A 27,500-nucleotide genomic window follows, 5' to 3' on the forward strand; every position below is an offset into this window, starting at 1 on the left:
TTCTAGTTCAGTTCTAGTTCAGTTCTAGTTCAGTTCTAGTTCAGTTCTAGTTCAGTTCTAGTTCAGTTCTAGTTCAGTTCTAGTTCAGTTTTAGTTCAATTCTAATTCAGTTCTAGATCACTTCTAGTTCAGTTCTGGTTCATTTCTAGTTCAGTTTTAGTTCAGTTCTTGTTTAGTTCTAGTTCAGTTCTAGTTCAGTTCTAGTTCAATTCTAATTCAGTTCTAGATCACTTTTAGTTCAGTTCTGGTTTATTTCTAGTTCAGTTTTATTTCAGTTCTTGTTTAGTTCTAGTTCAGTTCTAATACAGTTCTAGTTAAGTTCTTATTTAGTATTATTTCGGTTCTAGTTTAGTCTTAGTTATATTCTAGTTCAGTTCTAGTTCAGTTCTAGTCCAGTTCTAGTTCAGTTCTAGTTCAGTTCTGGTTCAGTTCTAGTTCAGTTATAGTAAAGTTCTAGTTCAGTTCTAGTTAGTTCTAGTTCAGTTCTAGTTCAGTTCTAGTTCAGTTCTAGTTCAGTTCTAGTTCAGTTCTAGTTCAGTTCTAGTTCAGTTCTAGTTCAGTTCTAGTTCAGTTCTAGTTCAGTTCTAGTTCAGTTCTAGTTCAGTTCTAGTTCAGTTCTAGTTCAGTTCTAGTTCAGTTCTAGTTCAATTCTAGTTCAGTTCTAGTTCAGTTCTAGTTCAGTTCTAGTTCAGTTCTAGTTCAGTTCTAGTTCAGTTCTAGTTGAGTTCTAGTTCAGTTCTAGTTCAGTTCTAGTTTAGTTTAGTTCAGTTCTAGTTTAGTTCAGTTCTAGTTTAGTTCTAGTTCAGTTCTAGTTCAGTTCTAGTTCAGTTCTAGTTCAGTTCTAGGTTAGTTCTAGTTCAGTTCTAGTTTAGTTCAGTTCTAGTTTAGTTCAGTTCTCGTTCTTTTCAGGTTCTAGTTCAGTTGTTCTGAAGTTCTAGTTCAGTTCTAATTCCGTTCTAGTTCATGTTCAATTCTAATTTAGTTCTATCACAGTTCTAGTTAAGTTGAAGTTTAATTCATTTCAATTTTTGTACAGTTCTAGAATAATTCTAGTTTAGTCCTAGTTCAGTTTTAGTTAGTTCCAGTTTAGTTTTGATTCGAAATTGAATTCGTGTTTAGTTCGAATACAATTCGAGTTCAGTTCTTGTTCAATTCATGTTCAGTTCGGATTTAATTCGAGTTTAGTTCTACTTCAGATAAGACATATATATGGATGTCCCCTTGCCGTTATTAATATTATGTTAACTTGTTTTAATAATGTATATTGCATTGTTTATCAACATACGTGCTTGCCATTAATAATTTTAATGTAAAATAAAATGTTCAATGTTAGTTTGTTTTTTACTTTGCATTTATTTTTACCATAAATGGCATATTCACAACCCAGATTTTATTTGAGATTCTCTACAAAAATGAGCAATTGATAATAGCAACAAATACAATTTGAAATAAACTATAAATTATACATTTGATGTAAAACGCAGGTAGTTTATTGTAGAAAAGGGATATAGATTGTTTTATATAGAAAAATATACAATAGGTTTTGAAATACTGGGGGGGGGGGAATATTTCGTATTTCGATTCAAAAGAAAAAGTTTTCGAAACACAATGTATTTCACAGAGAAATTTGAAATTGTTTTCTTTCGTATAGAGTTACAGAGTAACCTACTATGAAAAACTGAGACTATTTTTAGTAAAATTTCTACTCCTCCTTATAAACTACGCCTCTTTTCATTTAATAGTAACGTTGTGTTCTATTATCATTATTAACGTTAGAGGCGTTTAAAAGTTAAAGCAAAACGAACACACATTCACACTCTTAGACAAATTTGGTATACAAATACCAATATACTATATATATATACATATATATAACCACATTTCATATGAATGAAAATCAAATCTCGGTGAAACGCTTAAATTGCAAGAGAAGACAACAAGTAAGACGTTCAAAACCACAATAAACAGGGGTTAAGGAGGAGGGGAGGGGAAAGACAACAACTAAATAAACTTGCCACAATTGCGGCCTAGTAAATGACATGCAACACAAATAAGCTTTAGTTGTTATTGAATTATTAACCAGATAAATTGTGTTTATTTTCCTCGTTAAGACAAAACAATAAGTTGTGTCAATCTGTTAGTGAAATAAAATTTATTTAATTTATTAAAGAAGAGTAAATATGTTCCTTTATGAGGCTCCTACAAAATATAAATTTTCCACCGTTGAAGGTTAGAATATGAAAGACTGAAGGAGGTTTGATTTCTAGGGGAAATCTATGTTTGGTATTTTTGTTAGTTTAAAATGAAAAATCATTGATTTTTTTTAAATTAATTTAATTAAGTGCGTGAAAAAAAAATGAATGAATGAATATAAATTTTGTTAAAGAAATTTTAGAAATTTACGAAAAGTTAAATATTAGAAAAATTCAAAATAAATTAAAAACAAATTTGATTGAAATTAAAAAAAAAATTTTTTTTAAAAAATTAAAAATAAAATTATTTTTTTTGAAATTTCTAAATTTTCAAAAATTTTCAAAATAAAAAAATATTTAAATTTGTTTTTTTAATTTTCTTAATATTAAAAAATACAAAATAAATCAAATTTGAACTGAAATTAAAAAAATAAAATAAAAATAAAATATGTTTTTTTTAATTTTCTTAATTTTAAAAAATTCTCAAAATTAAAAAAATATTTTAAAAATTTAAAAAAAAAATATTTTAAAAATTTAAAAAAAAATATTTTAATTTTAAAAATACAAAATAAAATCATATTTGAACTGAAATTTAAAAAAATTAATAAGAATTTTTTTTTTAATTTTCTTCTTCTTAAAAAAATTTTAAAATTAAAAAAATGTTTAAAAATTTTAAAAAATTATTTTATTTTTTTAATTTTCTTAATTTTAAAAAAATATTAAATAAAATAAAATCAAATTTTAAAAAATTTTCATAATTATAAAAATATTTAAAAAAATACAAAATAAAATAAAAATAAATTATTTTTTATTTAATTTTAAAAAAATCTCAAAATTAAAAAAAATATTTTAAAAATTTTAAAAAAAAATTATTTTATTTTTTTTTAATTTTCTTAATTTAAAAAAAATACAAAATAAATTTGAACTGAAATTAAAAAATAAATAGAATTAAAAATAAAATTATTTTTTTTTAATTTTCTTAATTTTAAAAAAAAATTCTCAAAATTAAAAAGAAAAATTTTTAAATTTTAAAAAAAATATTTTAATTTTTAAAAAATTTTTAAAATTAAAAAAAATATTTTTTTAAAATTTAAAAAAAAAATATTTTAAAAAACTTTAAAAAAATTATTTAAAATTAAAAATTTTTGTTTTCAAAAGTTAAAAAAAAATTATTAAAAACTAAAAAAAATATAAAATTTATTTAAAAAATATATTAATAACTTCCTTTCCCCCCTCCCCCTCTTACAGAATTCCAAGAAGCCTTCAATCTCTTCGACAATCGTGGTGATGGCAAAATCCATGTCGGTCAAGTGGGTGAATGTTTACGTGCCCTCGGACAAAATCCCACCGAATCCGATGTCAAAAAATGCACACATCAATTGAAACCCGATGAACGCATCTCTTTCGAAGTTTTCTTACCCATTTATCAAGCCATTTCCAAGGCAAGATCTGGTGATACAGCCGATGATTTCATTGAAGGTTTACGTCATTTCGATAAAGATGCCAGTGGTTTCATTTCCTCAGCCGAATTAAGACATTTACTCACCACCTTGGGTGAGAAATTAATGGACGAAGAAGTTGAACAATTGTTGGCCAATCAAGAGGATTCACAGGGCAATGTTAATTATGAAGAATTTGTACGCATGGTTATGAATGGTTAGGAGACAACAAAAGAACAAACTTAAAAGGAGAGAAGCCAAATATCAACTTTTAAATATATATTTGTTTTTTTGTTTTTTTGTTTTTTTAATAACCATAAACAACAACAACAAAAAACCCTTCAATTACAGCCATTTTTTTCTTAACTAACTTATAAATAAAGTTTTTTGTTTTAAATATAATTCGGCAACTTAACTTAAGTAGAAATCTTAAAAATTCCTAACAAAAAACCTTTAAAAAAAGTATTTTGTAAAGTATTTTCTTAAACAAATAATTTATTTCTTCTTTGTTTTGTATTTAAAGAAAAAAATACGAAATTTTTATTTTAAAAAATTAACATTTTGCGCAAGTGTATTTATTAAATTTATTTCACATTTTGTTTTTTTTTATAATTATAATAGGTATTTTTAAAAAGAAATTATATACCCATCTAAAAAAAACAAACACATAATTTACTAATTTTTTTGTATTAAACATAGAAAAGAAAAAACAAAAACTACTTTTTATTTCATTTCAACAAAACAAACAACTTATAATTAGTTAAACTATTTCAAATCAAAATTCCCACTGCCAATTGTTAGAATCATTTAAGTTTAAATCATTTAATTCTTCATTCAACTGCAGGCTTTCATCTGCAAACAAATAATCATTAAGAAGAATAAACATATTATAATAAAATTATGATTCACTCACCTCTTAACTGGTCATAGTCGGATAATTGCATGCCAAAACGTTGGGTTACATCTAGAATACTATTATGGCGACATTGTTTGAAAAATGAATGTGATAAAAGCTTTAAAGCTGACCATCTATTGCTGGGTTTCTTTTCCATACAAATTTCCGTAAACTGATGGAATTCATCGGAAAACATGCGTTGCAAATAGATTTGTTGGGTTTCAGCGGCTATAGTTGAATCCGTTTTATTAGCAGTGGCTATGATTTCTAGGAAAAAAAAAACAAGACAATTTTATAAGTTTATGTTCATATCTGCCTAGATTTCACCATACCTATCATTTCATCTACCGCCGGACAGGTAGAACGATCCAATAATGTGGGCACATTGCCTCTAATCTTTTCGGTAAACATAAATGTGGGTTGGGAATCAGCAAAAGGTTCTACTCCATTAGCCAATTCACAGCAGGTTATGCCTATCGAATAAATATCCGATTTTTCATTATAACCAATAAGATTCTGTTCCAAAACTTCGGGAGCCAACCAATTTAAACTGCGTATACTGTGGGGAGGTAATTGATGTAGGGCAGTGACACGGCCACCATGAGACATAAAACTAGTACAATCTCTAAAGCCCGTTAAAACAGCTTTCGTTTGATTCAATAATATATGACTGGCTCTAACAGAACGATGTATATAGCCGCGTCTATGTAAATACTCTAGACCCGACAAAACATCACGCATTATCAAAGCAATAAGAATTTCTGGAAAACCTTTAGGAATAGAGAAAAAATCACATTAAAAACTTTTCTCTAACTTTTTAAAAACACTCCTTAGCTCAATAGCTTGCCTGTGGGAAAACAATTTCTAATGGTATCTCGGCAACTGCCAAAACACATCAACGGACTTACTACGCACAAATCAAATTCGGTTACAAATGTTGTATAGAATTTATGCAGATTGGGATGACTAAAGTGTCGCATGGCCAATACTTCATCACGTATATTTTCCGCCTCTTCTTTGGTCGTTCTTTCCAAATGATATCGCTTTAAAGCTACATGCTGATCATTGGGTAAATATTTGGCCATATAAACAGTGCCATTAGAGCATTTAGCCAGTTCCAATTTTATATCATAATCATGTATATTCCAGCCAAACATGTTAAATATTTGGTTGGAATACTTTATTTAATAAAAAGAAAATAATACTTGTTAAAAAAATAGATTTTTTTAACTAATTTACAAATAGACACACAAAAATTAAAGTCAAAGAGAGAATCAAATTGAAAAACAATAACAAAATTTCATTTGAAATGTCAAATTTGGAAAAGCAACAAAAAAGAGTTGCCGGTAGTTATAGAGATGCCGGACTAACCCATTAACTATCGCTACAAATAAAAATTGTTTTAATTAAACATAAGTTTATAAATATTAAAATATAAAAACAGAACCTACTAAAAAGTTAGCTTTTATTAAAAAAAACTATTTATAACTAAAATTCTGTTTTGAAATTCAAGGTATTTAGTTTATTTCCATTGGTCTTTATCCCATTTTTATAATTTTCACATCTGGTTACCTTTTAGCTTAACTCTGGCTACATTTTGCCATCTGGCAGCATTCATAATTAGCTTGTTGCAAAAATATAATTTTTTATTAGTTTATTTTTATAATTTTGCTATTTTCTAATAAAATCAAAAGGATTTCTTACAAAAAAATCCTAAAAAAATATGGCTGATGCCTGGGATGATATCAAGGCATTGAAAAGCAAACGTAATACGCTCAGAGAAAAATTAGAGAAACGTAAAAAGGAAAGACATGGTATTTTGCAAGCCACCGGTGGAGCCAGCAATTTAGCGGCTTCTTCAAAGGCCGAAGACAACAATGTGGGCCTAGTCAAGAATCCAGATATAGTAAGGAAAACAGAAAATGGTAATTGAATTATTCGAAACAAAAAAAAAGCTAAACATTATTAAACAACTCATTTTCCTTATTAGAATCTGACACTTTAGTAGAGCAGGCACTGTTGGAAATATTAACTACACCATCTTTAGTATTGCCCATTATATCTACCCAATTGCTAGAGAAAGTTTCACAGATAACAAAATCTCCAGTGTTAGCTGAAAGTGTTGATTATATATTAAATAAATTGGCCAAACAGGGAGCCGTTTGTATCAAACGGGTGACAATTGGTGAGGAAAGTGGCTGTGAGGTTATTTCTTTGGAATCTAAGATATTATTAGATCTTTATAAGAGTTTTATAAATGACAATTTCGATTTAACGGAAGAAATTAAACGAAAATATAAGAAATTATGTGAGTTTTTTTTGGTAATTTCTTAAGAAGATTGAATAGGCTCTATTAATTAAAAATTTTAGTTGAAGATGGTGATATGCTGGAGGACAATATGAGTAATGATCAAGCGGATGAAAGTGAAGATAGTTCAGATCGCAAAGATATCAATACAAATGCGGATTCAGATGATATTATGGTAGGTTAAGGAAACTGTAAGCAATTCTGTCGGGAAACTACAAAATTTCTTTTTTAACTCCCTTTCAGTCTCTTCTCTCCATGCCCTCGACCCGTGAAAAACAAAGCAAACAGGTGGGTGAGGAAATTCTAGAACTCTTAACAAAACCTACAGCCAAAGAGCGTTCTGTAGCGGAAAAGTTTAAATCTCATGGTGGCGCTCAAGTCATGGAGTTTTGTCCTCATGGCACTAAAATCGAATGCCTTAAAGCACAACAGGCCACCGCCGAAATGGAAGCTAAGAAAAAGAAAGAACAAATCGAAACTCAACACAAACTTAAAACACAAAAGCGTCAAATAGCGACAGATGACAGCAACTCCGAATCCGCCTCCACTGAAGATTTGGCGGTTAAACGCTTAAAACCCAATGAAGAAGGCACAGATAATGATGAAACCACAGAAGAACTAGAAACAAAAGCAAATGATTCGGGCGCCGAAGATGGTGAAATAGTGGCGGACAATACAAAAGACGAAATCACCGTGCCAGATGGTGAGGAGGACACAAACGATGAAAATCTACAACATTTGAATAAATGTACAAAATTGCATTTTAAAAAAATCATTCAATCGCATACAGACGAGTCTTTGGGTGATTGTAGTTTCCTAAATACATGTTTTCATATGGCCACTTGTAAATATGTCCACTATGAGGTCGACACTCTACCCAACATAAATACGAATAAGCCAACCGATGTCAAAACCAATAGATGTATTAAACGCAGTGTAGATCCTAGTGTAACTTTATATCCACCTCAGTGGATACAATGTGATTTGCGTTTTCTCGATATGACAGTTTTGGGTAAATTTGCCGTGGTTATGGCTGATCCACCATGGGATATTCATATGGAATTGCCTTATGGCACTATGTCAGATGATGAAATGCGACAATTAGGTGTGCCAGCCTTGCAAGATGACGGTTTAATATTTCTTTGGGTTACCGGCAGAGCCATGGAGCTGGGACGTGAATGCTTAATGTTATGGGGGTAGGAATTTAATGCAAATTAATAAAACAAATGTTTGAATAATTTATTATCTTAAATTTCCAGTTATGAACGAGTTGATGAATTAATTTGGGTCAAAACCAATCAATTACAACGTATTATACGCACCGGTCGTACCGGCCATTGGCTTAACCACGGCAAAGAGCATTGTTTGGTAGGCATGAAGGGTAATCCAAAAAATCTCAATCGCGGTTTAGATTGTGATGTTATTGTTGCAGAAGTAAGAGCCACCTCTCATAAACCCGATGAAATTTACGGCATTATAGAACGTCTTAGTCCGGGTTCACGTAAAATCGAATTATTTGGTCGTCCCCATAATGTTCAACCCAATTGGATTACTTTGGGTAATCAATTGGACGGTATACGTCTGGTGGATCCTGAGCTAATAACACAATTTCAAAAACGTTACCCTGATGGAAATTGTATGGCTCCTGCTACGACTAGTGTTACTGCCACTAATCCTACAGCTAAGAAATAGATTGTGTATGAGAATCAAGTAATTTAGTTTACTTTGAAATACAATAATGAATAAAGTGTTTTTTTAAGAGTTTTTCGTAAAATGCGTGAGTTTTATTTTATTACAAATTATTAGGGAATTAAGGTCTACGGTATAAAAAGTTTTGTTTTTCATTGCAACCAAAATTAGATTAGTTCTAATACGGCTCTTGTTCAGTTCTGATACAGTCTTACGTTTCTATGAGTTCTAGTTGAGTTTAAGTTTAGTTCTTGCTTAGTTCTTGTTCAATTCTAATATAGTTTAGTGCTTGTTGTTGTAACTGCTAAAACTATACAAAATCTAGTTGGGAGTTTCTACTTGAATGTCCAGGCCTAAAAATTGGGCTACTTTAACTGGATGCGTCCATAAATCCATTGGACGTAGCGAAGTAGGGACGGCTGGACAGTTGAATATGTTGTGTCATGGGGATTCGACATTCGTTGGGGATAGCATGGTCTATACAAGACCAGTGGGTATTGAGTCTGTTGCTTCAACCCGATCGTAGTTGTGCCAGAACTACTTGGATTTTCCGCTTCAGGTTTTCTTCCGTGTCTGATATGGGCGGTGAGCGACCTTCAAGAACAACATTCATGCGGTATCCTGCGACCACAGAATTTATGGCATCTCTATGAATTACGTTCAAAGCTGCCGTATACGAGGACTGGTCCAATGGATCCTGCCCATATCTGCATTTGTTTTCCTCGTATATACGAAAATCCTTCCTGTAATGCATTGGAGGGTCATTCAACTGTGTGATGTTAAAGTTGGAATGATTTCTCCAATGACTTCCCAGGAACTTCCTAGGAACTGTTTAGTTAACATGATTGCTGCGGTTCATTTCTAGTTTAGTTATTGTCCATTTCGAATTCAGTTCTATTCTAGTTGTAGTTAAGTTCTAGTTCAGTTCTGTTTCAGTTCATACGAAGATCCTTTCTGACATGCCTCGGGAGAGCATCCAACTTTGTGTTGTTAAAGTTGGTGCGATGACTCTTCCGATGACATCCCAGGAGGAACTGTTTAGTCAATATGACAGTTCCAGTTCATTACTAGTTTAGTTATTGTCCAGTTCGATTTCAGTTTTTTTCTAGTTGTAGTTTAGTTCTAGTTCAGTTCTGTTTCAGTTCATACGAAGATCCTTCCTGACTGTGTGATGATAATGTTGGGATGACTCCCCCGATGTCAACCCAGGAGGAACTGTTTAGTCAACATGTTCGATTTCAGTTTTATTCTAGTTGTAGTTTAGTTCAGTTTTGTTTCAGTTCATACGAAGATCCTTCCTGACATGCCTCGGGGCAGAATCCAACTGTCCAGGAGGAACTGTTTAGTCAACATGACATTGTGTTCATTTCCTCCTTAGGTTCAGTCCTCAGTTCTATTCTAGTTGTAGTTTTGTTCTAGTTTAGTTCTACTTCAGTTCTAAATCAATTCGAGTGTAGTTCTAGTTTAGATCTAGTGCCTTTGTAGTTAAGTTCTAGTCCTGTTAAAGTTCAATTCTAGTTTCTTTCTATTTCAGTTGTGGTTCAGATCTAGTTTCATTCTAGTCCGGTTGTAGTTCAGTTCTAGTTTCTTACTTTTCTAGTTCAGTTGTAGTTTAGTTCTAGTTACAACTTTTGTTCAGTTCTAGTTCAGTCTCTTCCTAGTTAAATAAATAATAGTTGAATAATAAATAATGGCGATATAAGCAAAAATCCTAGACAACCTCTGAAATTTTGTAAAAACACAAGTTTTTTCATGCTTTGATAAATAAGCAAAAACAACTTATTTATTGCATTGTGTATTTTGTTTTTCTTTTGTTGTGGTATTTCGTTTTGTATGTTTGGATGTGTGTTGTTTACATTGCCTTGTGTATTTTTTTGTGTGTTTTTTTGTTTCTTTTAGCGTTGTTATTGTTCATTTTGTTTTGCTATTCCTATAATACTGACATAACAGTGTTGCAGTATTTAGCGTTTATAACATTCTAAAGAAAATTGACGTTTAACTAAAGAGTTTTAAGGAACCTTTTGATAAAATTGTTTAATTATAATCTTTTTACATTAAATTCAAACAAATGTTGTCTATTTTTTTCAGAAATATTTGCTTTGTATTTTTTCCCTTTAAATTTCTATACAGTGTAGGTATTGTTTTCATTTCTTTTAATTTAAATATAATAATATAATATTTCAACTAATGTATACAATTACGTTTTTTTTTATTAGAGAAATATTATATATAAGGAAATGTTTAGTAATTGTTAATAAAACAAAAAAATGTTTAAACTAAATGTTTACAAATAGTTATTATTATTATAATTATTTGTTTGGTACTTCAGGGGGGAGTTAAAGATTAGTAAAAGTTAAAAGTTTAAAACGTAAATATTTTGGTAAGAGTTTTAGGGAGGCCAGGGCAATTTAATTAAGGAAGCTACAATTTATATACAAAGTTGTTTTTCTTTTAAGGTTAATAATTTAAAATTCTTGTTAATTTTTTTTTATAAATTTACTTATTTAATATATAAAAAATATATTCTGTTATATTAAAGTTAGATTATATTTTATAAAATAAAAACATAAGAGAAAAAAATTAACGACATTAATTTTGATATTCATTTTAAATGTATATGATTTGATCAACCTCCATTTACTTAAAATTGTTTTTCTTGTTTAATAATAATAATAAAAAATAATTGCTTAAATAACCTGATAATAATTACAAAAGAAATTAAAACATACAATTTGTAAAATATTTACAAAGAAAACAAAGAAAATAATAATAGAAGACACCACAGATCCAATTGCTGTTGTCTTACGTTTACAATTTATGATGATTATATGAGGAGGACTAAATAGAGGATAAATATAATATGTATGACTAAAATATGTTTGTGTTTTAGGTTTTTTTTGTCAAATTTTCTTTTAGATGCATTTAACGTGATGGAGATGTTAGGCCATGGACAGCTTTTAGAACCACAAAACCTAAAACAGTGGCAGCAGCTACACCTAAACTAGCCTTCCACCACAAAGTAGGATCTTCAGTCATAAGGCCAAATTGACGTAAGTGGCTAAAGTTTAAAAGAAATAAAGAAACATTAACAAAATTAGTAAATTTATATTTTTCAATTAAAATAAAACATTTACACATAACAAAAATTAGTTATAACAAAGAATAAGGAAAAAGGTTTTTTTTTTACAAATTTACCGCCAGTAGCTGTTTAGTTAAGCTTTTTAAAGAATATGTTTGTAATAACAATGAACTTAATGAAATGTTTAATAAACAATTAAATAAAAAAAGAAAAAAACTTAAAAAGTCATAAACATAATAATGAAGTGCAGAGTAATTGATGGGGGGCAGCAGCTTATGTTTTGTAAAATTTTATTGCTCATTTTGTTGTGTAAGTTTTGTTTAATTTTATACACAGAAAATAATAATAACAAAAAAATAAAAAAAATGTTACATTTTATAAAAATATATTTATATATATATAGGAAAAAAATAGAAGACATTGATAATATTGTTATTAATTAACAATTTATTGCTTTTTTATTAGAAGTAGTTAAATTAAACTTACGCCGATTCCCACAGCTGTACCAACCTGTGCTTGTAAAATAATATCCATGCGGCTTGAAAGCGTCTAAAAATTTTTGTTTATTTAGTTTTTTTATGCAAATTTTTTATGTTTGGTTATATGAATTCCACATATTGTTTAATTTAAAAAGACATTTTTTTACCATATACCAGTTATGAAGTTTTATTTTATTTTATTTTTTTTTTTTTGAAAAAACACCACCATTTTATAAAAAAAAAATTTAGTTTTTTTTTAAGAAACAGCGAAACAAAATTTGAAAAATAAAAAAAGAAATTTGTATTATTATTGGATTTTATAGTATTTTAATGGTTTTTCAATAATTTTAAACGGAAAAATAAACGTATAATTTTGAAAAAAAGTATAAATTATTTTTGTGTAATTAATAAGAAATAAACATGGATCACAAATTGAGGATTGAATTGAGTGGAAGATATTGAAAACACATTGGAATAACAATTATGTAACACAATTATTGCCTTAATTTTATGTTCTGAAATAGAATTTCATTTAAGAAATAAAACTAGAACTGAATTAGAACTGAACTAGAACTGAAGTAGAACTGAACTAGAACTGAACTAGAACTGAACTAGAACTGAACTAGAACTGAACTAGAACTGAACTAGAACTGAACTAGAACTGAACTAGAACTGAACTAGAACTGAACTAGAACTGAACTAGAACTGAACTAGAACTGAACTAGAACTTAACTAGAACTGAACTAGAACTGAACTAGAACTGAACTACAACGGATCTAGAACTGAACTAGAACTGAACTACAACGGATCTAGAACTAATTTAGAACTGAACTAGAACTGAACTAGAACTGAACTAGAACTGAACTATAACTGAACTATAACTGAACTAGAACTGAACTAGAACTGAACTAGAACTGAACTAGAACTGAACTAGAACTGAACTAGAACTGAACTAGAACTGAACTTAAACTGAACTAAAACTAAACTAGAACTGAACTAGAACTAAACTAGAACTGAACTAGAACTGAACTAGAACTGAACTAGAACTGAACTAGAACTGAACTAGAACTGAACTAGAACTGAACTAGAACTGAACTAGAACTGAACTAGAACTGAACTAGAACTGAACTATAACTGAACTAGAATTGAACTAGAACTGAACTAGAACTGAACTTAAACTGAACTAAAACTGAACTAGAACTGAACTAGAACTAAATTAGAACTGAACTAGAACTGAACTAGAACTGAACTAGAACTGAACTAGAACTGAACTAGAACTGAACTAGAACTGAACTAACTAGAACTGAACTAGAACTGAACTAGAACTGAACTAGAACTGAACTAGAACTGAACTAGAACTGAACTAGAACTGAACTAGAACTGAACTGAACTAGAACTGAACTAGAACTGAACTAGAACTGAACTAGAACTGAACTAGAACTAGAACTGAACTAGAACTGAACTAGAACTGAACTAGAACTGAACTAGAACTGAACTAGAACTGAACTAGAACTGAACTAGAACTGAACTAGAACTAGAACTGAACTAGAACTGAACTAGAACTGAACTAGAACTGAACTAGAACTGAACTAGAACTGAACTAGAACTGAACTAGAACTGAACTAGAACTGAACTAGAACTGAACTAGAACTGAACTAGAACTGAACTAGAACTGAACTAGAACTGAACTAGAACTGAACTAGAACTGAACTAGAACTGAACTAGAACTGAACTAGAACTAGAACTGAACTAGAACTGAACTAGAACTGAACTAGAACTGAACTAGAACTGAACTAGAACTGAACTAGAACTGAACTAGAACTGAACTAGAACTGAACTAGAACTGAACTAGAACTGAACTAGAACGAACTAGAACTGAACTAGAACTGAACTAGAACGGAACTAGAACTGAACTAGAACTGAACTAGAACTGAACTAGAACTGAACTAGAACTGAACTAGAACTGAACTAGAACTGAACTAGAACTGAACTAGAACTGAACTAGAACTGAACTAGAACTGAACTAGAACTGAACTAGAACTGAACTAGAACTGAACTAGAACTGAACTAGAACTGAACTAGAACTGAACTAGAACTGAACTATAACTGAACTAGAATTGAACTAGAACTGAACTAGAACTGAACTTAAACTGAACTAAAACTGAACTAGAACTGAACTAGAACTAAATTAGAACTGAACTAGAACTGAACTAGAACTGAACTAGAACTGAACTAGAACTGAACTAGAACTGAACTAGAACTGAACTAGAACTGAACTAGAACTGAACTAGAACTGAACTAGAACTGAACTAGAACTGAACTAGAAATGAACTAGAACTGAACTAGAAATGAACTAGAACTGAACTAGAACTGAACTAGAACTGAACTAGAACTGAACTAGAACTGAACTAGAACTGAACTAGAACTGAACTAGAACTGAACTAGAACTGAACTAGAACTGAACTAGAACTGAACTAGAACTGAACTAGAACTGAACTAGAACTGAACTAGAACTGAACTAGAACTGAACTAGAACTGAACTAGAACTGAATTAGAACTGAACTAGAACTGAACTAGAACTGAACTTGAACTGAACTTGAACTGAACTAGAACTGAACTAGAACTGAACTAGAAATGAACTAGAAATGAACTAGAACTGAACTAGAACTGAACTAGAACTGAACTAGAACTCAACTAGAACTCAACTAGAACTCAACTAGAACTCAACTAGAACTGAACTAGAACAGAACTAGAACTGAACTAGAACTGAACTAGAAATGAACTAGAACTGAACTAGAGCTATCTATCTGTCTATTTATCTATCCATCTATCTATCTATCTATCTATCTATCTATCTATCTATCTATCTATCAATCTATCTATCTATCTATCTATCTATCTATCTATCTATCTATCTATCTATCTATTCTCAAAATATCTAAAAAATCGATTCAGATAACGATACAGTATAAAATAATCAATATGTAATATTGTTCATTTAATTTTTGAAAATTGTATTTTATTTCCAGAAGTAACAGTTCACGAATATTCTTGAGCAAATATGAAAATATCTGCAATGAACAATGTTTAGAGATTGAATTTACTTTTACGATTAAATCATTAAAGAAAGAATTCTCTACCAAAAAACCAAATATTTTGGAAAAAGCTATTTTTTTGCAATATGTATCTAACTAAGATGTTTTAAATTGTTTTTTTTTTTTCTGTTAAGATAAAATATAATATAAATTGGCAACAAAAAAGATATTTTTGCTAAGGTCATCATAACCGACGTTATCTATTTATAACAATGTCATCATAAATGCTTTTATAACACTATTAAGTGCAAGCGTACCTAAAAATATAAACTGATAGAGGCATGATATTTAATCTCTAAATATTTCTATAAAACCTACAAAATTAAGCGTATAATTAACGATTTGTTATCCCTTTTTTTTCTAAAATTTTAGTTATTAATTACTAAAAGCAACTAGCCTTTACTTTGGAAAAGATTAGTATAGCCGCTAAATTTCAAAAACAAACAAAATAACATTAAACGTAGCCTCCAGACAAATAAGAATGGAATTAATTTGAGGAAAAACAACAAAACAGGACAATATGAATAGTTTGAACAAGATGCCAATAAAAAAAGGAATTGAGTGTCAAAAAAGAAAAAAAAACTATTAAAAAAGAAAAATACTTACGGAAAAGCCGCCATGGTAGCCAATTTAACATACAATTCTTTTTTATCACTTTTCAAGCTAAACAGATGAGGTGGTAACAGCTTGTATTTATCGCAGAATTCAGCAGGCTGCAGCAGATAATCCTGACGACGCTCATCCATATCCGATTTAGTGCCAACAATCATGACGGGAATTTTACTCTCGGCATAGTATTTAATGTAAATGCGTGCAATATATTCAAAAGAACGAGGATTGGAAGAATCATAAACCAAACAGGCAACATCACAATTAATCTCTTGGGGTTGTAGAGGATCTAAAGCGTGTTTAACATCAATATCACGTAAAATTAAGTGTTTCTCTTGGCCATAGACCTTAGAAAAGGGAAATTTTAGAAAATTATTATTACAAATATTAAGGAATTTTCCTCCCTATCCGTCTTACATACCTGGACTGTATTGCAGCAGTGTATAACATTTGTTTTAAACTCTTTGCCTATTAAAGATTTCATATCATCCTTGAGAAGAAAACCACGACAAAGACCAGTTTTTCCCGAACCCTTAGGTCCTATAACATGACACATATACACAGAACGACTGCTCTGACGTTTGGCCAAATCTATGCGTCGCTCTCTTGTCACATGTATTGCTGCCAATTGTGTATCATTTTCATGAACATTAAAACCCAAATAAGCCAGATATTCCATAGTCTTGTAAACATCTGTAAGAGTCATTAAAGTCCAACGACACAGCCAACCATTTAAATTAACCCAACCCTGCTCATTGACAGGACACGATTTACGTATATCCGTAGAATAAGACCATGGCGGTGTAGGACATGTACTAAATAACATTTTATGCTCCTCGGGTGATAGAGCACCATCAGCATCCTTGTCATAACGCTCAAATAAAGCAATTAAAAACTGTTGGCCACGATGTGATAATTCTGTACTACTTCCTGGTGGTATTTTCAAATTGGGTCTTAAATAATCTTTACACATTTCCAGCTGTTCATTATAACCAAAACGTCTTAATACCGCCCAAGTGGTTTCATTACGGCCTCGCTGTATAAACAAACAGTGAAGGAATAGGAAACCTTTTAATGTTACCGAATCATTGTAAATGCCATCGGCTACATTTTTCTGTATAACCGATTTGACTTCATCGAGTATTTGTGGCTGCAAGGGTGTGTTGAAACAACGTCTTTGGAAAAGATTTAGCTCGTAGTCGTTGAGAAGATTATCACCATCAATGTCACAAATTTTAAAAATACGCACCAGAGATTTTTTACAAGCCGGAGTTAGCTAAAGATAAATAAAATAGTTTTATTAAATTTTTGGTTTAAATTAAAAGTTTTTCATAAAAAAAATGTTGCGATAAACTAGAACAAAACAAAAATATTGTCAACAGTAACACCCTCTTCTCCGCTGACTCAATCTACTTCATACATGTTGAAAATTGTGTCAAATTGCATACTTTTTTTAAAGCTATTGTGAAACTACTTACATCTTGTTCTTCCATAATATAGAGGGGGGATGTTGGATGTAATACTGCCTTTTGTGCGTAATAAAACATTTCGGATATATTGTGTAAAGTTTTGGCCGAACATTCTACACAACTTTCAACCTCAGGAAAATCCTCCATAATGCAAAGAACACTCTACAATAAAACAACAAATAAAATATTATAATATATTAAGCTAATAAATTGCCAAATAATAATACTTACATTAATGGTTGAGTATTCAATCAAATCAACTTTATTGCCAACCAAAACAACCGGTTTTCTAGGTTGATCTTCACCCACAGCATTACGTATCAAAGGCAACCAATGTGAAGTAATACGATCCAATGTATCATCATCATCGACCGCATAGACAATGCAGACAACATGAGATTTAACGATTTCTTCATTTAAGATCTCATCGTTTTGTTCAATGCCTATGCAATAGAGATCAAATTAATAAGTATGTATCTTCTAAAAGCCTAATATTTGCTATTTACTTGAATAATCCACTATATTGGTGGGCACTTGTTCTGGTGTTACATTAGCAGGTATGGTGATCTCTTCCGCTTTGGGGGGTACATCTTCTGGAAATTCTTCACTTACCAGGGAGAGTATAAGGGAAGTTTTGCCAACGCCCGCATCACCCACCAACAGTATGCGGACATTTTTTCGTTGTGCAGCATTAAAGGATACCATTTTTGTTTTTGTTTATTTTTGTCCAAATATTCTTTGTCTATGTCTCAGAACTAAAAAAACACACCCAGTCTGGTTAAAAAAATCTGTAAATTAAAAGTGAAACTTTTAGGAATTTCCATATTTTCTATAATTTGCAAAATTGCTACATCTTTAAACCACTAGTGTGTCTATATTTTTTTTTGTTCTTTTTATAATAAACTCTATTTTTAATTAATTAGCCACATGGGGGGTCGTTGTCACCAACAACTTGGCATCCATCTGTATGGTCTTACTCATTTGCAGAGATTCTTTTACGATTCTTGTTCTTTTTGTCTCCCTGCCAGAGTTGGTGAGTGTGTCTCACATGCAAATCAATAAAATTTTTTTATCACACACTTACATTTATTTTGTTTTTCTTTTACACTTCTCACTTTTCTTATTATCCTTTTAAGGTTTTATAACTAAAGTTTTTGTTTTTTATTTTATCACACAGCTAAACTAAAAACATTGTAATTTATTTGTTTTGAAAATAATTTAAACTAAAATTACATAAACCCTTTAATGTAGAAGTTTAGTCGGAAAAAAAATATTTTTTTCTTCTAATTAGACAAAAAAAATTTTCTTTTTGACAAGTTGCGAAATTTATGTTGCCGGATGGTTGAGGGGAAAATGTAAGAAAACTTCGATGTGGCTAGATGTTAAAACAACTTATAACAGAAAGGAAAAGTTAAAAAAATTGCAAAATATAATAATGTAATAAGTAAGTAATATAATAATATAATAAGTTATAACAACTTTTATTAACAACAAAAATACTTAAACAAATTAAAAATTTGTTTTTAAGCCATATTTGACTACTCTAACATCTGGCAACCTGTTCTACTTGTTACAGTATGATTCATAACTTAATAGTTTTGTTGTAGCTATAATTTTTGACATCTCTTTGACAGCCGCATTTTATATAACAAATTTACAGTAAGCATTTTTTTCTACCGGAGTGTTATATTTTTTGCATATAATCTCAGTTAATCTATTTAATTTATTTGTAATTTTCTTAACTTTTTTTCGTAAAAAAAAACACAATAAAATGGCAGCCGCCGATAAAACCTGCAACATGTGCGATAAATTGGGTTTGAAACCCTTCACCAAAGAAAACATTTACTATTACTACATTCCCCTACAGGGTTTGGTCAGTTATGGAGCATTATCGGTTAATGTTATGAATCCCGCTTTGATCTCCAAGATCCTAACACCTAAAAAGGATTTAACTAATGTTTTGCTTTTGGGCTCAATTGTGGGTGGTGCCTTCTATGTTTATGGACGTCCTGCTTTGGCCGATGTGCCCAATAGCAAACGCGGTTTGTATGCTACCTTGGGTGGTGGTCTATGGGCCATGGGCTCTGTATTAGGCTGGGCCATTATTAAATCTGTACTGCCTAGAGATAATGCTGCTGTGGCTACTATTGCTGGTTTGGCTACTGGTGCTGCCATCGTTAAGGTGACCACAGATTACTTTGCCGATACCGATAAATTGGCGAAAAAGAACTAAAATTGTATGGAGTTCGTTCAAAGCTATCATTACCTTGAAACCTGTGTGCTAGAAGTAGAAGTAGCTGTGTCTTAAAAAAACACCACTTTGCATTATAAAAATAAAAAAGAAAAAATTTCCAAACATGTTCTGCTAAATAATTGCATCATTATCTACATCAGTTGCTGTGTCATAAATACAAGTGCATGTTTAAAATTAAATATTATTGAAAAAAATAATGTAAAGCAGTTATGTTTCTTTAAAGTTTTGTGTGTATATAATTTTTTAATTTTTCATTTATTTCTCCTTAATAATAAAAGTTTCCTAAAGGATAAATCTAATGTGAAATTCTTATTTACTTGATTCTACTATGGATTTTTTTTAAATTTCTAAAGTATTTTTAGTTTAAATGAATTCCTTTCAATACTGTCAGTTGCGGTCAGATGTAAATGAACTTGTGGTTAATGTTGTCAATTTAGTGATTTTTTATACTGATTTATTTTCATTTAAATTATAAAATAATGTGTTTCAAAATGATTTTTCGAATTCCAGATTAATTTTATATGGAATTAGTCAAATGACCTTTAATAGACTAAGGACGTATTTATTATTTATTTATGACAGAGGTGGTAAATCTGCAAAAGTTTTTTCAGCGTTGAAAAACGTTAAAAAGGTTATTTGTTTTGGTAACGATATATAGCTGAAAAGTCGTTTAAAAATCAGTGAACATAACTTTTTATAGTTTAAAATGTTTCCAAAATAACGCTAGCGGTAGTAGTGCTTCATTCAGTATAATTCTGAAATTTTGCGCTGGTGTCATTTTTTAAAGAAAGAATTGCTTAAGCGACAAGTCTTCATAGGAAATTTTTCTCTAGCGACAAGTTTTCAAAGAGACCCGCTAGCGATAAGTTTTACAGAAAATCTCGAGATACAAACAAGTTTTTTAATAAAAAATCTATCGCGACCTGTTTTAGAAGATTATCTTTATAAACTTCAATGAGAAAGTGACAACTTTTCATAGCATACTTCATGTTAGCGAAAAATTTTGAAGGGGAATGCAGTAAGTCTTAGGCTAGCGACATTCTTTCACAACAAATTTTGCTCTAGCGACAAGTTTTATAGAAAATCTTGGCCAGCGACAAGTTATCAAAAAAAATCTCGAGCTAGCGACAAAATTTTTATAACAAAATCTTGTACAGTTTTTGTAGATAATCTAGTGCATCTACGAAGATCATAGTAAATCTTACGCTAGCGACAAGTTTAATAGAAATATCAAGCTAGCGACAACATTTAATAAAAAAAATCTTGTACAGTTTTCATAGATAATCTTGTGCAGCTACAGAGATCATAACAAGTCTTACGCTAGCGACAAGTTTTTATAAAAATCTAGAGAATGTAACAAGTTTTAGTAAGTCTTACCCTAGCGACAAGTTTTTAAAAAAATTTTGTTCTAGCGACAAGTTATCAGAGAAACTCTCGAGCCAGCGACAAAATTTTTATAAAAAATCTTGTGCAGTTTTCATAGATAATCTTGTGCTAGCGACAAGTTACATCATACAAAGCGACATATTTTCATACAAAGTTTTATTTAAACATCTTGTGATAGCGACAAATTTAATTAGAAAATCATGAATCATATACAAAGTTTTATAGAAAATCATAAGCTATTCTTCCGTTAGCGACAAGTTATCAGAGAAAATCTTAAGCAAGCTTAATGTTTTCATATAGAATCTTGCGCTAGCGACAATCGTTTAATTTTATAGATACATTTTTTATAGAAAATCAAGCGCTAGCAATAAGTTTTCATAAAAAATCTCGTAAATATTTTGTTCTTACGACAAGTTTTTATAGAACATTTTGCAGTAGCGACAAAATTTTAATGGTAGATAGATGCTACCAATACCTCTAGTCGGCCGGGACTATAAATTGGAGTTTACAGTCTACTACCTGGCTTAGTCCTTGCATTGATTGATAAGAGGTCTAACCAGAGAACCACATAATCTGGTAATACGGATGGCCAGTTGCATGCAGGACTATGTCCTGGCTTGTCAGTTCGTTGTGATTTATTCGGGATCCACGTAGTGGCTGTGGTTAAACCCCAAATTCGCGGGAAGAGTAAGGTGCAGTTAAAAGACTAATGTAAGGTAAAGTCAATATTTCGGGATAAGTTCAGTGTTGTTGCTGAAACAACAGATACTGTACTGAATTGGTATTAATTGTATATGGTACGGGATGGATATGGGGTACTTGTCTACTTATAATAAATGTGTCGTATGTTTTTCTCTTATAAATGTGTCGGTTAAATGAGATGTGTGCTGGGTTCTCTGATGATGGATGAAAGGTATCATATACATATGATTGCATTGAATTATCCTTCCTTGTCCAGATATGTTCTAAGTAAATTCTGTTCATATCAGTATTACCAGTGTGTCCCTGTGAGTAAGAACAAAGTCTCGGCTTATTTGATAGATTCGTACTTCGGTCTACCGGTTACGCCTCTAGGTGCTGTTGCCAAATCAACAGAGGCCATCTCATTGAATTATCCTTCCTTGTCCAGATATGTTCTAAGTAAATTCTGTTCATATCAGTATTACCAGTGTGTGACTGTGAATAAGAACAAAGTCTCGGCGTATTTGGTGGATTCGTACTTCGGTCTACCGGTTACGTTTCTAAGTGCTGTTGCCAAATCAACAGAGGCCATATCATTGAATTATCTTTCCTTGTCCAGATATGTTCTAAGTATACTCTGTTCATATCAGTATTACCAGTGTTCCCTGTTAGTAAGAACAAAGTCTCGCTTTATTTGATGGTTTCGTACTTCGGTCTACCGGTTACGTTTCTAGGTAATGTTGCCAAATCAACAGAGGCCATCCCATCTGCGCGGTTGTAAACGGAAGTTATGTTTTACATCTCGAAAGTTAAGCAACAGGGCAGTAATGGTCAGAGATTAGAGCACAAAGTGCTTGTTTATGAACCGGTGTATCCGTGTACAAAAATTGCAACCTGCGATACACAAAGGGACAGTGGTGAGTTGTTTACTTTTAACTCACCCAAGTGGTTAAAAAAGTACCAGCGTGAGATAGGCCAACATGCCAGTTGCTCGCGAAAAACACTTCGACATTCATTTGCCTATCAACTATAAATTGAAACAAAACAACTTTAATGTAATTATTTTTTATACGATTTTTTTAATGCAACAAAATATAATTTTCTTATAAATTACATTGTTTTTTGTAAATCTTGTTTTGTTTTTGTTTTACGTTTTAGTAAAGAGGCTGTGAAAAGATTTTAAAATAAACTTTAGATAAAAACCGTTTGCACATAAAAGATAAACTAAAAAAAGGAAAGAAAATTATGAATAATTTTGCTTAAAATTTATATATTAATAATCTTAAGAGAAGATTTTGTTTTTTACTGTTGATTTTGTTTTGTGTTATTTATTAAAATGTTTTTAGTTAGAAATTTTAAATTTTTCAAAAATTTAAAATATTGCTATAAACAGGTTTTGTTATTAATTATTACAAATTGTCGTATAGGGGAAGTGAGATAATGAGAGTTACAAGTGGTAGGAAGGAAGGAGGGATGGGGGGGTTTAGGGTATGTATATGTTGTTATTAATAAAATGTTTAATATACAAATTACAACACAAATATTAAAAAAAAGAAAGGATTTTATTTAAATAAAACAAAAAAAAAAAGAATTCAAAAAATATACAACAAATTATAAAAAAAAATTAAAAATGATTAAAAAATAAAAAAATTAAAAATTTTGAAAAAAAAAATGTAAATTAATATATGTATAAGGACGCTAATACAAATATATAGTTTATAATTGTTTATAAAGTATTACTAAAATTTTGGAAATTATAATGGAAGAGAGATACATATATATAGAGAGGTATGGAAAATGTTTAAAAATAAAAAAACGAAAAGCTATTACAAATATAGCTATATAGAGAAAATTAACAAAAAAAAAGAGTAAAATAATTTGGAAAAAAAAAACTTTGAAAAAAAAAGAAAATGGATAAATACATTTAAATTATGTAATAAAAATATATATATATTTTGTTTAAGATAAACACTATAGACTACCAACACCACCGCCACCACCACCACCACCACCATCGTTTGTATTTGCACTCGTTGTTGTGGTTCCAGTCGAAGACGACGACGACGACGCTGCATTTTGAGCTGATGTTACAGTTTCTGGTAATTTGACTTTTAATTGAACTTTTAAAACATCTCTCAATTCATTGAGTTCTTGTGGTCCTTGCATTTGACGTTTAACACCACGTGGTAAACCACGACAAGAAGACAAATTTAATGTGCTCATTAAAGGACAATTGGCTAAAATCTCTTTAACAGCATCTTCGGATACTGATGAACCACATAAATTAAGATGGCTGCAATAAAAACAAACAAATTTATTAAATTTTTATTTAAATTGACAATTTTGAATGAAAAAAAAAAAAAAAAAAACAACAACTTACGCTAAACGTGACTCAGCGCCCTTGTCGGCCAAGGCACGTAGGGCATTATCCAAAGGAAGTTGCACATTTGCCCAAGCAAGATCCAATTCAATAAGACTATGTGCCCATTTTGAAGCAATCAATTCAAGACCCGATCTAAAAAGAATTTTTTATTTTAAAATTATTTTTTTTTTTTATAAAAAAACTTAAGCGACAAGTTCTTATAGAAAACCCAGATACTAAGCGACAATTTTTAATAGAAAATCTGAACGTTTTAAATAAATTAATCTTTTTTAGAAAATCTAGAACTAGCGACATGTTTAAATGAAATATTAAGCTAGCGACAAATTTTCATAGAAAATCTAAAGCAAGCGACATGTTTTCATATAAAATCTTGAGTAAGCTACAGGTTTTAATTGAAAATCTTGAGATAACCACCAAGTTTTCATTAAAACTGACAAAGCGACAACAAAAATTATGCGCTAACGACTAGTTTTATTAAAACTGACAAAGCGACAACAAAAATTTTGCGCTAACGACTAGTTTTATTAAAAATATTGAGCTAGCGACTAGTATTATTGAAAATATTAAGCTGGCGACTAGTTTTCATAGAATATATATTGAGCTAGCGACAATTTTTTGTATAAAGGCGACTAGTTCTCATAGAAAATCTTAAGCGACAAGTTTTTAAAGAAAATATTGATTAGCGACATATTCGCATAGTAAACCTTGAGCAACTAGTTTTCTAGTAAATCTTGAGTCAGCAATTTGATTTAAGAAAACCTTAAGAAAATTAATGAACTAGCGACAACAAAAATTTTACGCTAGCGACTAGTTTTCATAGTATATATTGAGTTAGCGACAAGTTTTTGTATAAAATCCAGATTTAAAAAAAAACATGGTTCAATAAAAAACCTTGAGTTAGCGACAAGTTTTCATAGAAAATCTTGAGTTAGCGACAAGTTCTTATAGAAAATCTGAAGCGACAAATTTTTATTGGAAATATAGAGTTAGCGTTAAGTTTTCATAGAAAATCTTAAGCGACAAGTTTTTAAAGAAAATATTGTGTAGCGACATCTTTTCATAGTAAGCCTTGAGCAACAAGTTTTCTAGTAAATCTTAAGCCAGCGATATAGCACAGAATATATTGTGCTAGCGATAAGTTTTCTTATAAAATATTGAGGTAGCGACAAGTTTTTGTATAAAATCCAGATCTTAATCGACAAGGTTAAAAAAAAAACCTTGAGTTAGCGACAATTTTTCATAAGAAATCTCGAATTAGCGACAATTTCTCATAAACAATCGTAAGCGACAAGTTATTTAAAGAAAATATTTAGTAAGCGACAAGTTTTTTTTTAGTAAATCTAGAGATAGCGACAAGTTTTAGTATTCATAACTTGAAAGACAAGTTCTTTACAGCACGTTCTCACAGAAAAACTTGAGCGACAAGTTTTCAAGTAAATCTTGTGTTTGCGACAACTTATCATAAGAAATCATACAAAATCTAAAGCTAGCGACAAGTTTTTAATAAAAATCTAAAGCAAGCGACAAGTTTTCGTTAAAGAATCTTGAGTTAGCAGCAAGTTAACATAGGAAATCTAAAAGCGACATCGACAAATTTTCATAAAAAATCTAGCGACAAGATTTCATATAAAATGAAGATCTTAAACTACAAGCTTCCATTGAAATCTAGAAATAGCGACAAGTTTTCGTATCCAGAACTTGAGAGACAAGTTCTTTATGGCAAATTTTCACAGAAAAACTTGAGCAACAAGTTTCCATGTAAATCTTGAGGTAGCAACTAGTTTTTTGTATAAAATCTTGTGTTTGCGACAACTTATCATAAGAAGTCATAGAAAATCTCAAGCTGGCGACAAGTTTTGAAAAAAAATCTCAAGCTAGCGACAAGTTTTTAAAGAAAATCTTAAGCTAGCAAAGTTTTCGTTAAAGAATCTTGAGTTAGCAGTAAGTAAACATAGAAAATCTTGAATTAGCGATATCTTTTTAAAGAAACTTTTAAGCTAGCGACAAACGTAGAAACTTACCCCATATCTCTGGTAACTGAGCAGCCAGATAAAAATAAATGTTTTATATCCCAAGCAGGTAAACGTATAAGACTTTCATGGGTTAAACGAGCGCAGCCACGAACATCTAATAGTTTTAATTTTGAAGATGATTTCAAAATACGTTGAATATGTTCATCGCCAATAACACGCGATTCATCGGTAACAGCCACAGAAAGTTCTTCCAATTCGGGAAAACCTGGAGAATCCATCTGGGGGAAAAGAAGAGAAAAATTAATGAATAAATATAACAAAAGTTATGTTAGCATTGATTTCAATTACCATTTCCTGCAGTGAAGCTGTACTTAAGGTTATATGAGAATTTGTAATACGCAAAACTTTTAGTTTTGGACAGCCTTGCTGTAATTTTTCTATATGTAAAATACCATGAGAAGTGGCTTGAGTTGTAACATTTGATAAGTCTAAAAGTACTAAATTTGGGCAATGAGTCTGTAAGGAAAACACAAAAAAAGGTAAATTTTTGTTATTCTAAAGTTTTCTTTTTAAGAAATACTTTACCGATAAAACATTGACTAATTGTGGTATGCCAGCTAAACGATTGTGCGCCAAATAGAGATGCGTTAAACGTTCGCCCATTACTTGCATTGAATTGCACAGTGATTGTACTCCTACAGCACTTTTACTAGCATTCATTTCAACCTTAAATATAGGAACATTATTAAGAAGAATTCTTGCAGTTATGGAAATGTTTACTTACATTTACGGAACTTAAATCTATACGTTCGAGTTTTTTCATATTTTCAACTAGATAACCTAAATGATCATAAGTGAAACCTTTCCAACCGGACAAAGTGATGCTGGTTAAATTTGGAGCACCCACAGCAAGTTTTAACAAAAAACAATTGATATCGGTGACTTTCCATTGTGCTAAAGTTGAAGAAAGAAATGTTAACTAAAAACAAACAAAAATACAACAAGAAAATTTAATTATAGACAATACTTACAAACATTTAATTCTGTACAGCAGCTACAACGATTATCGACAAACCATTTTAACTTTAACTCCGTGCGATATTTTTCCTTTATCCAAGTACTTAAATCCATGACACGCCATAAGGTCGGGGACAATGAAACGCGACGCCACAGTGAGCATACTCTACCCAAACGGAATAATGTTGGAAGGCAACCTTCTTTATCCACAACATATTGAAAAATCTAAAAGATTTAAAAAGTTTATTAAACGCAAACCGTTTGATATTATTAATTATTTGTATAAAAACCTTAAAAAGTACTGGTTCTGGTAATTGTGATCCCCATATGGTCTGTTCTATTGCTTCTCTCGGTTCATCGGTGTCATTTATTGTTACGGCCGTGGCTGAGGGTGTTTGTCTTTTTGTATTACGTTCCTTTTTACGTTTAGGTTCATAGTCCATTTCATCGTTTTCATGATCATCCAGTTTAACACGCTGCTTAACAGTTCTTGAACTTTTACGACTTCTCACCGATGATGTGCCCGATTTATTAAGACCTCTGGCTACGGCA

The 27,500-nt window shown here is 30.7% G+C and overlaps 6 protein-coding genes and 1 long non-coding RNA gene across 11 annotated transcripts in view; 4 read left to right on the top strand and 3 right to left on the bottom strand.

Annotated features, from left to right (window-relative positions):
• Window positions 1–9,778, top strand: part of LOC124420672 — an 11,267-nt gene extending 1,489 nt beyond the window's left edge. Inside the window, exons 2-3 of the long non-coding RNA XR_006941290.1 lie at window positions 1,334–1,336; window positions 9,766–9,778. This is a non-coding gene — a long non-coding RNA (uncharacterized LOC124420672). The remainder of the gene's footprint in view (window positions 1–1,333; window positions 1,337–9,765) is intronic.
• LOC111684910 (myosin-2 essential light chain) lies at window positions 2,083–4,001 on the top strand. 2 transcript variants are annotated; one of them, XM_046954239.1, is made up of 3 exons: window positions 2,083–2,229; window positions 3,441–3,899; window positions 3,935–4,001. In XM_046954239.1, exons 1-2 carry the CDS (start codon window positions 2,181–2,183, stop codon window positions 3,851–3,853), a joined length of 462 nt encoding a protein of 153 aa, XP_046810195.1. In that variant the 5' UTR covers window positions 2,083–2,180; the 3' UTR covers window positions 3,854–3,899; window positions 3,935–4,001. The 2 variants fall into 2 exon arrangements, with proteins under 2 accessions (XP_046810195.1, XP_046810194.1); XM_046954238.1 differs by having other exon boundaries at window positions 3,441–4,001.
• Window positions 4,292–5,784, bottom strand: LOC111684907 (putative serine/threonine-protein kinase STE20-like). Its single transcript, XM_023447136.2, has 4 exons — window positions 5,374–5,784; window positions 4,859–5,296; window positions 4,545–4,793; window positions 4,292–4,483 (listed from the first exon to the last, which is right to left on the bottom strand). Exons 1-4 carry the CDS (start codon window positions 5,681–5,683, stop codon window positions 4,407–4,409), a joined length of 1,074 nt encoding a protein of 357 aa, XP_023302904.2. The 5' UTR covers window positions 5,684–5,784; the 3' UTR covers window positions 4,292–4,406.
• On the top strand, window positions 6,130–8,608 carry LOC111684902 (N6-adenosine-methyltransferase MT-A70-like protein). Its single transcript, XM_023447131.2, has 5 exons — window positions 6,130–6,451; window positions 6,517–6,834; window positions 6,897–7,009; window positions 7,078–8,030; window positions 8,094–8,608. The coding sequence occupies exons 1-5, from the start codon at window positions 6,250–6,252 to the stop codon at window positions 8,524–8,526; spliced, it is 2,019 nt and encodes a 672-aa protein (XP_023302899.2). The 5' UTR covers window positions 6,130–6,249; the 3' UTR covers window positions 8,527–8,608.
• Window positions 9,779–11,440: 1,662 nt separating the features above from the next.
• Window positions 11,441–18,542, bottom strand: LOC111684894 (mitochondrial Rho GTPase). 3 transcript variants are annotated; one of them, XM_023447116.2, is made up of 8 exons: window positions 18,339–18,542; window positions 17,761–18,042; window positions 17,486–17,697; window positions 17,264–17,416; window positions 16,207–17,061; window positions 15,783–16,132; window positions 12,113–12,151; window positions 11,441–11,581 (listed from the first exon to the last, which is right to left on the bottom strand). In XM_023447116.2, exons 2-8 carry the CDS (start codon window positions 17,957–17,959, stop codon window positions 11,446–11,448), a joined length of 1,944 nt encoding a protein of 647 aa, XP_023302884.2. In that variant the 5' UTR covers window positions 17,960–18,042; window positions 18,339–18,542; the 3' UTR covers window positions 11,441–11,445. The 3 variants fall into 3 exon arrangements, with proteins under 3 accessions (XP_023302884.2, XP_046810537.1, XP_023302885.2); XM_046954581.1 differs by having other exon boundaries at window positions 12,089–12,151; XM_023447117.2 differs by lacking the exon at window positions 12,113–12,151 and having other exon boundaries at window positions 18,339–18,540.
• A 283-nt stretch (window positions 18,543–18,825) lies between these two features.
• LOC111684909 lies at window positions 18,826–19,807 on the top strand. 2 transcript variants are annotated; one of them, XM_023447139.2, is made up of 2 exons: window positions 18,826–18,913; window positions 19,033–19,807. In XM_023447139.2, the coding sequence occupies exon 2, from the start codon at window positions 19,053–19,055 to the stop codon at window positions 19,485–19,487; it is 435 nt and encodes a 144-aa protein (XP_023302907.1). In that variant the 5' UTR covers window positions 18,826–18,913; window positions 19,033–19,052; the 3' UTR covers window positions 19,488–19,807. The 2 variants fall into 2 exon arrangements, with proteins under 2 accessions (XP_023302907.1, XP_023302906.1); XM_023447138.2 differs by lacking the exon at window positions 18,826–18,913 and having other exon boundaries at window positions 18,920–19,807.
• Window positions 19,808–23,531: 3,724 nt separating this feature from the next.
• LOC111684919 (F-box/LRR-repeat protein 6) overlaps window positions 23,532–27,500 on the bottom strand; it is a 5,723-nt gene continuing 1,754 nt past the window's right edge. The window contains exons 2-9 of the mRNA XM_023447149.2: window positions 27,239–27,500; window positions 26,963–27,173; window positions 26,716–26,885; window positions 26,517–26,657; window positions 26,280–26,447; window positions 25,980–26,209; window positions 23,956–24,090; window positions 23,532–23,868 (exon numbers count right to left, since the gene is read on the bottom strand). The exon at window positions 27,239–27,500 is cut by the window's right edge and continues 77 nt beyond it. Of these exons, the coding sequence (XP_023302917.2) occupies window positions 23,547–23,868; window positions 23,956–24,090; window positions 25,980–26,209; window positions 26,280–26,447; window positions 26,517–26,657; window positions 26,716–26,885; window positions 26,963–27,173; window positions 27,239–27,500 (1,639 nt within the window). The 3' untranslated portion in view covers window positions 23,532–23,546. The remainder of the gene's footprint in view (window positions 23,869–23,955; window positions 24,091–25,979; window positions 26,210–26,279; window positions 26,448–26,516; window positions 26,658–26,715; window positions 26,886–26,962; window positions 27,174–27,238) is intronic.

This window comes from Lucilia cuprina, chromosome 6, assembly GCF_022045245.1.
Source record: "Lucilia cuprina isolate Lc7/37 chromosome 6, ASM2204524v1, whole genome shotgun sequence".
Taxonomy (NCBI): domain Eukaryota; kingdom Metazoa; phylum Arthropoda; class Insecta; order Diptera; family Calliphoridae; genus Lucilia; species Lucilia cuprina.

What these genes read in the sequence shown, in the direction of transcription:
- LOC111684907 (XM_023447136.2), bottom strand. Translation starts at nt 5,683, where the DNA reads ATGTTTGGCTGGAATATACATGATTATGATATAAAATTGGAACTGGCT. An exon ending in GGCGGTAGATGAAATGATAG is followed by an intron (nt 4,794 to 4,858) that starts GTATGGTGAAAT and finishes TTTTTTTCCTAG; the next exon opens with AAATCATAGCCACTGCTAAT. An exon ending in CGACTATGACCAGTTAAGAG is followed by an intron (nt 4,484 to 4,544) that starts GTGAGTGAATCA and finishes ATTTGTTTGCAG; the next exon opens with ATGAAAGCCTGCAGTTGAAT.
- LOC111684894 (XM_046954581.1), bottom strand. Translation starts at nt 17,959, where the DNA reads ATGGTATCCTTTAATGCTGCACAACGAAAAAATGTCCGCATACTGTTG. An exon ending in TTGAATACTCAACCATTAAT is followed by an intron (nt 17,417 to 17,485) that starts GTAAGTATTATT and finishes GTTTTATTGTAG; the next exon opens with AGTGTTCTTTGCATTATGGA. An exon ending in ATATTATGGAAGAACAAGAT is followed by an intron (nt 17,062 to 17,263) that starts GTAAGTAGTTTC and finishes ATTTATCTTTAG; the next exon opens with CTAACTCCGGCTTGTAAAAA.
- LOC111684910 (XM_046954238.1), top strand. Translation starts at nt 2,181, where the DNA reads ATGTTCCTTTATGAGGCTCCTACAAAATATAAATTTTCCACCGTTGAA. An exon ending in TAAATTTTCCACCGTTGAAG is followed by an intron (nt 2,230 to 3,440) that starts GTTAGAATATGA and finishes CCCCTCTTACAG; the next exon opens with AATTCCAAGAAGCCTTCAAT.
- LOC111684902 (XM_023447131.2), top strand. Translation starts at nt 6,250, where the DNA reads ATGGCTGATGCCTGGGATGATATCAAGGCATTGAAAAGCAAACGTAAT. An exon ending in AGTAAGGAAAACAGAAAATG is followed by an intron (nt 6,452 to 6,516) that starts GTAATTGAATTA and finishes TTTCCTTATTAG; the next exon opens with AATCTGACACTTTAGTAGAG. An exon ending in ACGAAAATATAAGAAATTAT is followed by an intron (nt 6,835 to 6,896) that starts GTGAGTTTTTTT and finishes TAAAAATTTTAG; the next exon opens with TTGAAGATGGTGATATGCTG.
- LOC111684909 (XM_023447138.2), top strand. Translation starts at nt 19,026, where the DNA reads ATGGCAGCCGCCGATAAAACCTGCAACATGTGCGATAAATTGGGTTTG.